Source organism: Electrophorus electricus, chromosome 19, assembly GCF_041902795.1.
Source record: "Electrophorus electricus isolate QZ-2024a chromosome 19, ASM4190279v1, whole genome shotgun sequence".
Taxonomy (NCBI): domain Eukaryota; kingdom Metazoa; phylum Chordata; class Actinopteri; order Gymnotiformes; family Gymnotidae; genus Electrophorus; species Electrophorus electricus.
In genome coordinates, this window is record NC_137515.1 from 11,227,826 (window position 1) to 11,243,222 (window position 15,397).

The 15,397-nt window shown below is 38.8% G+C and overlaps 1 protein-coding gene across 6 annotated transcripts in view; it reads right to left on the bottom strand.

Annotated features, from left to right (window-relative positions):
- Positions 1-15,397, bottom strand: part of palm2akap2 (PALM2 and AKAP2 fusion) — a 67,339-nt gene that overhangs the window by 30,510 nt on the left and 21,432 nt on the right. For 2 of the 6 annotated variants that reach the window (XM_081702295.1, XM_081702297.1), the window contains exons 4-8: positions 12,509-12,623; positions 12,195-12,216; positions 11,517-11,618; positions 9,731-10,435; positions 2,658-2,743 (exon numbers count right to left, since the gene is read on the bottom strand). In XM_081702295.1, the coding sequence (XP_081558421.1) occupies positions 2,658-2,743; positions 9,731-10,435; positions 11,517-11,618; positions 12,195-12,216; positions 12,509-12,623 (1,030 nt within the window). Of the gene's footprint in view, positions 1-961; positions 1,772-2,657; positions 2,744-9,730; positions 10,436-11,516; positions 11,619-12,194; positions 12,217-12,508; positions 12,624-15,397 lie in introns of those variants that run through there. The other 4 variants (XM_027010345.3, XM_081702299.1, XM_081702298.1 and 1 more) reach the window with 4 other exon arrangements.

Sequence of the window (15,397 nt, forward strand, 5' to 3'; positions counted from 1 at the left end):
AAAGTTAATGCCACCTTCTGTTACAAGTGCCTTTCCGACATGTTATTCACCATGCTCCACATCAGTGGTTGCAAAGGTCTTCTAAAAACAAATGTGTCAGCTGGCCATAAAAATATGTATTAGTGTTCTATTGATATGATCAATAGTCATTTTAAAGTCAAGCGATTTTAAGGAAATGCACCAGCTATCACAACTAGGTCGACAACTTGGTATATATCTGGCTCATTTTTATTACACTGTAGGGACTGTGGTTTTGCAGCACCATTTCAATGAAAATAGTGCCTTCGCTGGTTAACAAGCAGTGGGCTGGTTCTCAGTAAGAAGACCTACACTGACCTATAATTGCAACTTTCTCCATATCCTTAAATGCTTTCAGGGTTGCAAGAAGAATCAGTTCAATGGTGGCTGAAGGTATAGTATTAATGCAGAAACCTTTATTTATTTTTTAACAATCTAGCTGGGTTTTTTTTTTTATCCATTTCAACTCAGAGTTGTTCCTAACGGAACGAATTTATGACACCACTACGCTGTTATGCACATTAGCTAAATCAAATAGGTAACGCGAGATGTTGAATTAAAAGTACGATAGCTTAAAAAGTACATTAAAACTAAGCATTGATTAAATTTTGTAAGCTTTACACACGTTAATCACGCGATTAATACATATTTATAAAAGAGGTCGCAGGCACACAGAAATGTTGCAAGCGGTGGCAAAACCTCCGCAGTCCACTCGCAACACTGACCTTTGTCGGAAATACAGCCTTCTGCGCGATATTTATCCATAAAATTAACCAATTTATTAACCACAGCCTCAACTGACATTGCCATTCACATATGCTGTTTATTTGAAAAGACTGTGGAAAATAATACAGCTTCCATTACGCCACGGCTTGCACTTCATTTAACACGATCACCTGAGTAGGCTTCGTAATACTTGAAAATACATAAAGCTGACCGTTACCTTGCTACAGAGTACGGCTTCAAGTGTTGGTGGTTCAACTCCTCGAATAAAGTGGCGTGTATTGAGACGAAAATACCGCGGCTGGGGCACAGTTACACGACGCCTCATGCATTAAAAAGTCTGAAGAAGTCTATATGAAGATACTACTTCGCGTCCCCTTGGACCCTCTCGCAGCAGTTGTGACTGGGGTGACATTGAGCGCTGTGCACAAGCTTCCTCGGTCGTCTCGATGCGCGGAGTGTTCTCTCCTGTCTGCAGCTCTAAGCACGCCCGCTGAATAATGAATGGAGAGTGTAGCCTAGTCCTGGAGGTTTCTCTCCCATTCTAGGTCAATCACTGATCACAGGGACTATACAATGCGCCTGTCTTTTCGCTCAGGTTACAGATCGCCATTCAATTGCATAACAATTTGGCCCCTCATCCTGCCTTTGTCCGCTGACTACCAAAAAGGAACCGAGCGCAACACGCAAACGGGCGTCAGTAGTGGATCGTGAAATGCGATTGAGGGATTTTAGGTGAACAATAACAAATGCACGTAGTACACAGTTTCTAGAACAATTGAGCTGTGTGACAACGTCAAACTACACGACCACCTGCAGGTCGTAACAGTTAATGGCATTTGAAGAATGTCTTCCTGGTAGATTTTGTAATGACATCCACATAACACTTGAGCAATACGACAGATTGATTGCTTCCAGAAACTGTTTACATGCCCTTTTCCATGTACTATACCCCCCTCTACCCATCTCTAGCTAGCTCTCATTCTCTCATAAAGCTCAGATAGATTACTTTCTCATATTTATATGGTATATTTAGGCATCATCACTTTTTTTTGGAACAAAAACAAGAGTCTTGTTTTGATGACATTTTTTTTTGGGGGGGGGGGGGCGCTAGTCCCAGTAAGACTCCTTTTTGCTCATTCCTTTTTAAAATCATTTACCATGGACACTGTTTTATAATCTGTCCTTCTGATGCCACTAAGAAAACAGGATAATGCCTCACAATTACCTTTAGCCAAGAATATCAGCCAAAGCCCTGGAAGCAAGCTAAGCTTCTTCTAGATGCTGCACATAAGTGTTAGTCAGTTGGTTGCTGGAGATGACACACAGATGATCACTAATCATTGCCACAGTACAATAAAATAATGATAATTGTATCCTAATTGGGTTGTAGGCATAGGAAACACTGTCCAGAGGCACAAAAGCCATTAGAGCCAGGTTCCATCACCGAATGTATCACAGAATTTGTTGTGACTACCTCCGTGGAAGAGTAAAACACAATGGGTACATCTCACTGTTGCACTGGTAAGAAACAAACAAAAAAATCAAATACTGATACAAATGGACAACTAATATTTTGTTTTTAGTTCCCCCTATGATTTATGGGGACACCTTACCTACTCCAGTAAGTTTTCCTGTAGTGTTGCTCAGATATGTATCTGAGCCATTTCATTTCAATGGATCCAAGCCCTTTAACTCAAGGTGTACAGAAATAGATTCTAACGCATAAATAGAAAATAAGAGATCTTTCAAGAAATGATACATTCAGAGACTTCAAAATGATCTGTGGTGTATGGTGTATAATATCTTTCTAGGACATGTGAGGAACAAAGGCAGAAGAGTGCTTTGCATAAGTCTGCAGCGTCTGTGCGGTAGTGACAGATGGCCGTGTGCCGCTGCATCAATGCTAGACTCACTACCGGGCTGTGCATGGGCCTCGCTGCAGCTCCTGGGAACAGGCCACTCTCTGTGGTCAGCAGCACACACCGAGCCTTCTCACTGCCTGCAACACATAACCACAACAGTCCAGATCATATTAGTACTGCATAGTAGAAAACACATCTTTCACATGTAAATGGTGTATTTATAAGGCATGGATTACATGGAATGCATTCAAACCCAGCATTGTTCAATGGAACAAAAACCAAATCTGTAAATAATAATCAGTTTATTGACCTGATAACATGATTTTAGAGGTAATTCACCCATCTACAGACAGGTCATGTGGATTTACCAATTGCTTCGATATTCCCTCAGGTTTATGATTAGTTTATTAGTTTATAGTCTTTCTGAAGAAACTTTGTTTTCCCACTTAGTTGAGTGTGTAGACATTTGGTGGCAAAATGCACTTTTTAAAAATGTCATGATCAGACAGGTAATAGAAATGTTGTTCTTGTTGTGTCATTTGTTTTTGGTTGAGTTATTTGATTGATTTTTGAAACGGCACATAATCCTTCATCAGTGCCAATAATCAGTGGGTCAGAAATTCATATGTTCATTAACCTTAACACAGGAATAGTGTACAGATATTTTAAAGACTTCATGAATCAGTTTGTGTTTCTACCATTTCAAAATTAAATGCAAAATACAGGACCCTACTCTCAGTTGTTAGATATCTTTATGTACTATGGGTTTTCTGCCACTATGTTTATGCCTGCAAATATTATTGCAGATATATTTATATATTTGTAAAAGGCTGGAAATGAGGGTTATTTAGAGAAATGTGAGTTGTTAGGCAAAGGGAGAGGAATCCAGAGGAGGTTCAGAGAGCACACAGCTACATGTGCTGATACTAGAGCAGCCCACACACGCTGGCTCAGGCCAGGACTGAGCAGTATGCTGGGCACCTCACATTCTAGTCTCTTCCTCTCACTTGTGTATGTGTAGACACATATCTGTGCATGTGTAAATTTGTGTGTTATTGCACACATTTTCATTTTCATTTCAGATACAACAAAGAAAATGTAAAAACTAAATACAAAAAAGTGAAGTAAAATGCTACTCTTCTCCCCTAAAACTTGACTAAAACAAAGTTTGTCTCACAAAAGGCATTGCATTTCACTGATGGTGGGCATTAATGAACAGTTTGGCTTAGACTTATAAACGGTTTGGCTTACACTTATAGACTGCATTATCTTAAATGCATGCTCTCCTAGTCTGGCTTCCAGTGCATTCGCACAGTTTGTTTGTAATTACTGTGGTCCACAGTGGGAGCATCTGGCAACATCAAACCTGTTAATAATAACTACACTGCAACTAAGCCCTGCAAAGAGATGGATCCCACATATGTGTTTAATGCAAAGATTTCTTTGCATGGATAACATGGACTAATTGCTATAATGGAGCACTCTTTAAAATAGTTATATTAATTATATATTATATTAATTATAAATATGTTTGGGCTGCTTTCAGTATTAAATAACAAAAACAAGTGCTTATCATCAAAGTAAGCACTTTCAGGAATCCTGGGTACCAGTGCTGAAATGACAAACTAAAACAGCATCGCAGTTGTAAGAGGTCGGCACACCTTAAGTGTAGAAGACATAGAAATCAATGAGAAGCAATTTATGCTACAGCCATTAACATCTCTTAAGTCTTATTGACTTAACTACGTAATCAAAAGTGATAGCCTCCACACAATTATACACATTATGACCTTGATATTAGCTGATTTCATTATAAGCAGAAGTAATGGGCAAGATTTCATTAGTCCTGTAGCTTAATATTGCTTTCAGTGTCCTAAGAAAATCACACAGCAATTTATTAGTAGATTCATATGGATTTGCACAGCATCTGAGATATTTTTCTTTGACTTGAATCAAGATGATGACAAAAAGCTAAAAGTTACATTTACATTGCATAGGGTTAAATTTAGGTTCAAAATGGAATCTTGGTAATGTTGAAACAGAGCCTATGGAAACCATTAGTGGAATTGCACTATGTTTAAAACATATAATTTTTTTTTTTTTTTCAATTGAACAGCAATGTGTTCTTTGGACAGTGTTCTTTTCAAGTAGCTGGTTACAAACTGAACCTTACTCTAAATTAGGTATAAAAATATTTGTATTTTTGAGCCAGCTTAATATATTTGGCCAGTTTATATATTTTTGTTTGTTTATTGACTATTCAGCAGAATGAATAAAAATGTTTTTTATATAACAAGACATTTTGAGTCATATTTGATATCACTGTATAATAAAAAAATGTAAATGTATAAATAAATAAATATTTTCATCTCACTCTTGCATCTTTTCTCCTCACATTTGGGCCCTTTACCTCAGGCCACTGAGTTTGAGGAGGCAGCACAGTATGTTGACTGTTCCTAGGATTGCTCTCTTCTGGACTCATATAATTAATTCCTGGGATCTGTTGGAACCACTCCTCCATCTTAGCAGTCAGAGCCTCAAGTGTTCCTATCATCACTGGGACAACCTTGGTGTTAACCTTCCACATTCTCTTTATTTTCTTGAGGTCCCTGGTATTTATCCAAATAAGAGGTTTACTGGACCTAACCATAAATGGGTGAGATTATATTTAGATTGTTGTATACATTTTTCTTGTCTTACCATTCCAGTGAGTGGTCATATTTTATTTTTCTTCACACTGGGGCCTTGTACTGAGGCTTGTGAGGTTGAGGGTAGGATGCAGTGTTTTTTTTGTATTTCTAGGATTGACTTCAGCTCAGTCCAGAAAAGTGCATTTATAAAACTGAATTTGTCTAATGGATTATTGATCATTATACCAGAACACAGTGTACGTGGGTACTTTGAACAAAAACCTTGTAGCACATATTTGTGGAGTCATTTAAATTAAAAGTGATCTGGGCATGAAGAGACCAATACCACAGGCACTAACACTACCGCACTAACAAGCCACCCTAAAAACTGGGTACCAACCTTGAGCTAGGTGGGGGTGGGGGGGTGTCTCAATTGATGCTCGACAGGCTTTAGTAGTTTTGGTAGTCAGTAAGGAAAGCCTGAAGAGTTAGTGTAGTTTTGCACTGGGCATGCAGTCTTGACTGATATGATAGACAGAGGCAGGTAGAGAGAAAGAAGGTGCAGAAAATGCCTGCGTGAAGTTAATGTGGCTGGCCAGGTTGAGGGGGGCATCAGGGCCCAGCCTGGAGAAGTAGTGCTAGTGAATGCCCAGGTGCTGGACATGTAAGTTAGAGAAAGAACCACTGCACAGACACAGGAAGGTAGGCACGGTAAAAAAAAAAGCTGTTTATTGAACTAGATTTACCATACATACGGGGAGAAAAGCCACTGTTACAGCATAGCAGCCATCAGTCTGTGCTGAAGAAATGGTGCGGTGGAGAGAAAGAGAGAGCAAGATGGAGAAATACACAGAGCAATTCTAGTAGTCATCTTTAAAAAAGGAAAGGAGAAATGGAACAGTTAAAAAATTACACTTCAGGTTTACAAAAATACAGAAGAATCTCAATAAAAAGCACAGCAGTATCTCAAGTTGGATTTGTCCCTTTGAGCTCAGGCAAGAACTGTGGTACAGATGCTGGGGGGCCTCAGTCTCGTGGGGTTTGGTTTGGCAGTAAGATGCTGAGAAACCGGGTGCTAGACAGCATGTGCCAGTGTGTCTTTAGGCATCTGCAGCTGGCTTCCACAGGTACCCAGTATTATTTTATATAGCTATACTGGTTACAGTGAGGTTGTCAGCTTCACCTAAACACTGCAAATCATCATAACATGTCAAGGAGAAGGTGTCATTTGTCTCTGTTCAATAGCTCTGATGATCTTAGAGTGTTTAGAGTGGTTATGTGCTTCAAACCTTTGCTTCAAACATGTTCTCCAAAATGTGAAATACAGAATCATCAAATTCTTGTTGCTGGAATGAGTTACGTGGTTTCCCTCATGGCTGTGCTGTTTTTGAATGTGTCTTCTTTGCTGTGATGAATATTGAACACAGCTGAAAGTCAATAAATTTTTTTAACTTCTGTTGATTTTTTCAGTAGAACCTAAAGTAATGCTCTACTTGTAGTTGTGATATTACAAACTTCTACAAATAAATGTGTTTTGGATTTTCTAACCTACAAGCTAAATGACATTTTAATAACATTTGGCATTGACTCTTCTCAAAGACAAAAAACTAGAAAAGACTGTTATAATAACTGTAAAAGACTGTAAAATGTCATTATACATAATATTGGGTATTACTGTAACTTGCCACACATGTATTTATACAGAATGTATAACAGCTGCATAACTGATTTTAACCACAAGTGACAAAATTCTATTGGAATTTAGGGACATTAGGGGAAAATATTAATTTGCTGATCAAGTTTTAGCGATATATTTCACTGTTTTTGGGAACAAATATTTATACAAGCAATAGCTAGACTGTGAACACAATAACATCTTCTAATACCTTACCTGAAATGTTTACCTTATTACCTGCTTTGTGCCATAAAGTAGATTTAAAAAAAAATCTCAACTGGGAATAAAGACAATTGCATGTGACTGCTGGATTCCCATAGATTCTTTTTTCTTATTGATAAAAAACCCTCCTATTTCAAACAGGAACAGTCAAGTTAGCTCACGAATCCTGCACCTAAGAGTTCCCATAGAAGTAGACCACATAAGGCGTCAACCTCACACTGTTTGCGGGCTCTTGAATAAGGGATGCATAATGAAATATGAAAGCATTGAAAAAAGTGATTTCCTTTAGTTGAGATAACCAATAAATTACTCATTAATAAGTTACTCATCAATAGGTGTAAGCAATGGCTGCCCTCCTGGCGTCCCTATTTCTGTATTTTCCCAGTTGTGTCTGTTTTCCTTTGGGTCTCTGCCTCTGTTCCTTGGCTTCGTTTTCGCCGCCCATTGTCTGCTCCTTCGTTCCGGTTCGTGTTTTGGTTCTCCCTGTCCCATGTTCACCTGAGTCTGTTTAGTGCATGATTGTTTTGCTTATTTGTACCCTGTGTTTGCCCTTCTACTTTGTTGGTTATTTTGGTAAGTTATGTTTGTTCTGTCGTGTTTCATATTGTGCTCGTTGGTTTGCCATTGTTTTTTGGTTTGTTTAGTTTGTGTAACATTTTGCCTCAGTGTCTTCTCCTTGTCCCTGTTATTTTGCCCTCAGTGATTGTGTTTTTCCTCTGTTCATAAACTGCCCCCTGCACATGCATTCTATCTCTCGCTTGTTTTGAGTGGAAACATTACAATAAGTTCCTTGTTTAAGAATCATTATCTTTGTGTGATATGACGAACTATGGCACTGATATTGTGTTTGTGTGTGTTCTCTTTCAGCAGAGGAGGGACAGGGATACAAGTGATTACAGACACAGCAAAGCTGTCAGCATTAGTGAATAAATTACAAATAAATAAGCTGTACCCCTGGAGTCTACACCAAGATGTCTGTATGGCATTCAGGTGTGCATTACAAATATAAATGCATATATACTGTATTAAAATCACTTCTGGACTTCAATAGCAATACATATTAGCAATCATTTGAGCAAAATCTTTCTATACTGTTTATGTATAGATGTATTGTGTCTACAACCAAAGTCACGTTTGTGATTCCTCACTTAATAACGAAATGTGAATACTGCTAGCATTAACGATGTTTAGTGTATGTTTATGAACTAATTCGCTGTAAAACACTACTAGTGCTGTTGAAAATGAAGGTATTGGTAAAGTGCTAGCCACTGTTACTTGAGAACCTTGTATTCAGATGATGCTTTGTATATCTGTTATCTGTAGAGAACCACGTTCTGTTCTTTATATGTATATCTAAGAACATTCAAGCTTGGGGACATTTTCAGTACTGGTGATGCTGATGATAGTCTTAAGTATTTGTAATTGTGCAACATACAATAGTTGCTAATGACACTTCTGATTATATAAAAGTACCATAAGGGTCCCATAACACTCAGCACCATGTTTCTCTGTAAAGTAGTAGCATGCTACACCATGGCTTTTTGCTGTACCAGTGGATTTAATAGTAATAAATGACAGTGCCTAGCACTTCAGTTCAAATCCAAATCTTTGTTAATCATTTTCCAGCAGAAAAACTTTATAAAGAAATCTGCCATAAATGGAGCAGAGCAATCAAATAGGATATGACTGGTGACTAAGGTTGCTATAAACCTTTTATAAAAGATACCATTGGTATAATAATTCATCATAACTTGCTTTTGGAGTCATTTTGTATTGATTAATTAAAATATTCAGTGATCGCTTTTTTTTTTTTTCTCTTCTTCTTGGAAGTACAGAGGTGTACACAGGCAAGATCTGCCCAATTTATAAGAGCTATTCATTTAGGTAGTCTAAATGAGAACAGTGGAGGATGAAAGACAAACCAAGCATATGATGGTGGCTGTGATGCTCCAGTAAGGCCACTGAACAATATCGGTACAGGCAACAGGCACAGGGCCATGTGTATCTATAGGTATCTATATCTTTCATATATAGATCAGATGCGTTTTCAACAATAAGCTAAATATATGTTTGCTACAGCATTATATAAAGCTCTCTAAAAGTATCAAATGTTGATTATTTTGGGATGCCCAGGATTAAGACTATCTTTTATATAACTTTTATTTTCATAGATATTCTGTACAATTACCTGGGTTAGTACTTTCTTTCTCTGTTCACTATGCTCCTTCATCATATAATATTGTGGATTACCCTCATATTGTAAATGATTTACCCCAAACATTTTGGACATATGCTATGCTATGGACCTCTCTTCCTCGACCAATGCTTCTTTGACATCCTACTGTGGGTTCCATCCCAGACAATAAGAGAGACAGCTATTCTGTGAAAAGTAGGTCACAGAAGACAGAGACGTATGCTTTTCTTGCATCACAGATGTGGAAGTGCTGTTAGTAAGAAGGTGAGGATTTTTTGTTGTTGTTGTTGTTGTTTTGGAAGAGAGGCAGAGCCTTGGTGAATGGGCTCCAGGAAAGAAAGGTTAAGAGGGGAGAAAGGTCACATGACAGTACAGCAGTGGCAGCGTTTTTTCTTTTCAGTACCTGCAGGCAGGGTCTCCTTGGCTGAGCTTTCATCCTTGCCCTCAGAGGACAGTTCAGTGGCTTCAGACAGAGGCCGGCCAGAGACCAGGTCGGCAGCATTGCCATCCACCGTTGAGATGTCCGTGACGGTCTTCTCACGTAGGGACTTCTCGTCATCCTCGTCAATGAGCACAATCTCGGCCTTGATCGTGCCGTCAAAGCCCAGCAACTTCTTGGTATCCTCCTCATTCTCCACACTGTGGTAGCCCATGAAAATCATGGTGACGGGCTTATCAACTGTGGCTGCAGGCATCTCCCTCACCTCCCCTTCGTAGTTTTGTGGGGCGTGGCCAGGGTGTGGAGCAATGCCCTGCTCCCTTCTTGCTGCTGTCAGCCCCACCTCCCTGTACACTGCCTCCTCCCTGACTCTGTCTGCAGCCTCAGGCCTGACTGGCCCCTTGATTACTTGGGTGCCATCGGGCCATGGGTGGGTGTGGCCCATGCGCTGCATAAGCTCCTCCACCTCGTCGGAGCTCCATGAGTGCACACCGTTCTCCACCATGGTGGAGCTGCCTGATCGCACCTCGTAGACTATCTTGTGCCCATCATCGTAGACCTTAATGCCCTGCTGGTGGGCGTCCTCAGGGTTAACAGGCAAGGCAGATAGGATCTTGGTGTCACCTGTCTTCTGGTCCTTTTCAACACTGATCTTCATGGCGTATACCGCTTCAGAGATTGGGGAGAGTGCAAAGGGGTGTGTGTTAATGTCCACGTAGTGTGCTTTGTCATGCATTAGAGCAGTGTGGAAAGCTGTCAATTCATGAATACTTATTAGTGACCATATTTTCAATGCAGCATACTCCACGTTGTGTACATTTTCCAAAGAAAATTAGTTACAGTAAGTCACAAAAATAAATTGAACCTACCATCCTTTACAGCTGAAATGCCAGCCAACCAGATCAGTTAAAAGCTATTCCTTGCTCATCACACCTATCTACTCTCAATTCCTGCACTACTGTTAATTTTACTGAAATACTGCAAACCTCAAGCAAGACAGCAAGTTAATATACTGATGTAAATGTAAGATTAATAGAAAGAGTCAAATACAAACAATGGAAAGCAAGATATAAGCACACAAACCCCTGCTTGTCATGCCCATTATGATTATGCAAATGATTCATGTATTTGTAATAAGACTTAAATACTGGGTGAATTTTTTATCAAGCAGTATCTTATAATCTACATATATAGTTAGTTCCCCACATATTCTAATGAATATGTTTGTTGTCACTAGTCCACTTCCTCCTTTTTATTTCTTGCTGATGACAACTGCTTGGATGCTAAGGTGCTCTTTTCTAAAAATATGTTCACTTAGATACTTGGTTTTAAAAATAAGTGAAAAATCTAATCTTTTTTTTCTTTTTTTTACTGAATTGGAAGGTTGTTTAAAGGTCTTAAATGAGGGATTCTTCAAAGTGAGGTAGAAGGTAAAAACACTTTTATGGAAAGTTATCATAAAAAACAAAAGTCAGAACATATGGTTCCCTTAGCAGCACATTTGGCTAGAGGTTTGGTGACACTCCAGACCACCTATGTCTAAGACTGTTCCTGGACAAATGTTCACTCTGCATCAAAGAAGCAGCTTTAAGTCTTTACTTTAACCTGAAGGTTTGTTTTTTGAACATGTACCTCTGTCTCTTTCTGTCTTTCTGACTCACCGCACCTCCATCTGTAATCTTTATGATCATGCCCTGATTCTGAAGCCAGTACCACCCCTGCCCTGCCCACAACTCCTGCAAGCACCTACCAGGTTTACTTGGGAGCTGGTGATCTCTAGAAGCTGTGGCTAGAGTTTGAGAGTTCAGCTCTGGGAGGTTGGGGATCTGAGAACAGATGTAGTTCACTGAATCTGTTGAGCAGAAGAGGATATTAAACTGGATTCCTGTTGTCTGAACCCCCCCCCCCCCCCCGCACATGGATTGTCCTTCAAATCAGCTCGTTGCTTAGATAGCAAAAACAGGGAGAGCATATTAAGGCAAAACAATTGTGATACTGTGCTGGAGGGATTACCCATGAATAGGTGGATCACTGTAAACAAAATGCATAATCATTGCCTTGTCTGTGGAATTCAATGGTCTAGCTGAGGCAGGAGGTAAACTGGTCAGGGGGCTGATGTAAATGATATGGACACCATTGCCTCAGATATAGGCATAGGGGCAGGGAATGCATGTGCTGGTACCTGGTAGATATTTTAGCTGCTTCACATAGCCATATACAATATATCATGAGTTTGACAAGTTTAACAAACAAGTTGTTGAACTTGGAAGAGTATTTAATCTTTTTCTGCAAAGATAAGATGGGATATTTGGAGCACTTTTTGGAATTTAAAGCACTTTTTGTAGCACTTTTTGGAATTTACTAGCTAAATATTAAGACAAAGATATGTTATTAATAGTTTGTCATGCCTAGACCACTGGACCCATACCTCTATCCTGGTTCTGCAGACTCTGCAAACAGAAAAAAGAAAGACACCCCATTACAAAATCAGACTGAGGAAGGCATGTTCAAACTTTGTGGTTTGAAACTTTGATTGTGATATGGATTAAAATGGAAAAAACCCTTCTGTTCCCTCCCAAGCTAAATAAAGCCTGGCACATTTTCTCAACATTTAGTTTTACATACTTCGCCTCTCTGTTCCTCATACCCTGTAGCAAGCTGCAGCTAGAAGACTACATGTGTATATGTGTGTGGGAACCTCTGCAAGCTTTCATTGTAAGAGGAATAGTTAGTACATCTTACTTTCTGTAGATCTTCAATAGAGTGCTCTGTTTCACGTAGTCTTTCTCTCAGCACTTGCTCTTTAGCTGATATTTGTGATTCTTCATTCTCCAACAGACCAATCTCTGATTCCAATCTGCAGAAATCACAAAAACAATATTCCACCTGTTACAACCATCCCTGATACAACAGACACCCAATCACCAAATCACAGACATACTATCACCCTACACATTGTATCATCTAAAAAACATTGGAGTATATCAAAGTAATTTCAGTTAATACCCTGTTATATTATTTTTCTCATGGAGCAATTTAACGGGTGTAGGCAACAATTGGCATCTAGCTGAAGTTTAATTATATTAAGTCATCTGTATGATTTTATTACAGTAAAATGGCTATGATTGCAAACTGCAAACTTTGCCCATTAATGAGTGACTCTAAGCAGTCTAGATTAAAACATAAATTCCAGAAAAAACCTCATCCAAATTTCTGCTCAACTACAGGTCTCTGTTTTATTAGAATGATATGCAGAGTCAGCTAAACTGGGAAAGATGATACTTGCATTACGTAAACCGCTGCATTTATCTGTGGCAGTATGTCCCAGTGTATGTCAGTCACCCACAGGCAATTTTCAATCCCAACGCTCTACATGAGAGTGGAAGGGCCCAGTCATGAGCAAGCAGTAAAACATTAATGTACCAGGGTGAATATTTATGAGGGGGGTTGTGTTGGTCAGACATTTTTCTGTATTTTAATAAATGCACCGATATTGCCAGATGAGGTTGTGGACCCCACATTAATAGTTGAAGCAGATTGATAGATATAGACTTCAGATTGCTCCTAGTAATTCCTCAGTAGGAGCTGAAAATGAAAGCCATACATGATCTTTGAACAGCGATCCTGCTAACTAGACAAGGCTGGGATCAGGCATCTAAATCTCTGGGTTTAAAATCACAGTTTTAAAGTAGATAATCATGTTTTTCTTTAAGGAGTATTATTTGCAGAATTACATGTCTTGTAGCTCACTTAAACTTGTGTTATGGCAGAGTGCACCAGGCTAGAAGAGTTGCTGCATGTAATGGATTATACTGAACAAAATTACAATTGTGCTCACTCTGTCTTTGGGCATGCATGCTACTTTAATACATTGGTTGGAACAGTATATGGAAGCATATATCTGTAAGCAAATAATTAATAATCAAAGGTAAAAATATCAGCAATATCAACTTCTCATTACTGTTCTCGTTACTGTTATAATAGTTCAGACGATTTTTTTTCAGTGAAGCATGCTACAGCTACAAAGCATGCAACCATGTGGCTAAATGAGTTGGTATATTGCATGAAAGGTCACCTAGACAGTCAGAGAGTGCAAACATGAATGAGATCCATCTGCTTTAAAGCACACACGCACGCCTAAATTCTTCCCTTGTCCCAGAGGGCCTGCATCTCACTCATACTGAATGCTGGCAGCCAATGAGGAAGCCAGAAGCTGAGGAACCCATTCTGCCTCCACCCAAAATGAATTTCCTGCTATTGTTTTCACCACAATAACAAAGGCCACAGAGCCTTCCCACGATTTCTAACAGTCCACATTCAAAATGGGCATCCACTGTCTAAACATGCCGAGAAGATATATTATAATGAATGCTTTGAGATGTAACATTGTCTGAGATACTTGACTTTGATCAGGCTCATATATAACCTGAGTTCTTAAGACCATTATACCACAAACCTCTATGAACTCTATGTCCTGGCTGACAACAGGAGAGAGCGTGATGTCACAATAACCAGGCATGTGATGAGAACACACTTTTCTCTAGGAGCTTCTGGCTGTTCATTGCCATTCAAGGAGACTATGGCCCTTGCACATATAGCAATTGGAATCAAGCACTTGGAATGCCTTTATGGCTTTATGTTTCTTTCAGACTGTAGTACACACTCACTGAAACCTAAAAGGACAACACCATTCAGGTTTCTCATTAGCCAGCTGCAACCACAATCTCTGTTATTAACAAACATACAACATTACAAACCATGTTAAGGCTCCAGTGTGCCCCTTTACGTCATTGGCTGTTGGTTATGACATTCTACATTAAAATCACACCAAAATATTTTGCTCTAAAGTTTGGTAACTTAATTCAAAAATGTCTACTACTCTAATTCCAGTGAATTATCATTATCATTATTATCATTCACAGGACAGTCCTTGCTATCCTTTGTGATTGTGAGTGGACTGCATTTTTTAAAGCTCAATAATGGCTTTGGCTAGACAGGCTATGAAGGAAATGTTTCACCCTTGCAGTCAATTCTTTCTCCAGCTGAGGATACACATACATACATACATACATACATACATGTGCAAAAGATATATATATATATATATATATATATATATATATATATATATATATATATATATATATATATATATATATCTTGCATAGTTAACCCTTGTATACTTATTTCATAGATAAAAAAAAGTTCATTATTTATTAATTGATACAAACTTTACATAAAACCCATACATAAAAAGTCTATAAAAAGTCTATAAGGATAGGTATAAAATAGAAGCCCAAGAGAATTCATCTGCTTATGCGGAAGTAAAACCTGAAAGAAAAGCTTTTGGAAAAGTGTGCACATTAACAATTTCCAGCATTTTAGGAACAATAGCTCTTTTTAGCCTCCTAGTGGTGAATTTATGCCAGTGCAACAGCATTACTAGTACTTAACAGGTAGAAAGCAGGAAAGAAAAATTACAATTCAAATCAAATCAAAGTTTATTTGTCACGTACAAAGTCATACACATACACTGGCAGTGAAATGCCTTGCAAGGACGTCTCTGTTGTAGGAGATGCGCATCGTAGTGCAGAGAAACGAGTTTTAAAAGAAGGAGAGAAGGCGAAAATT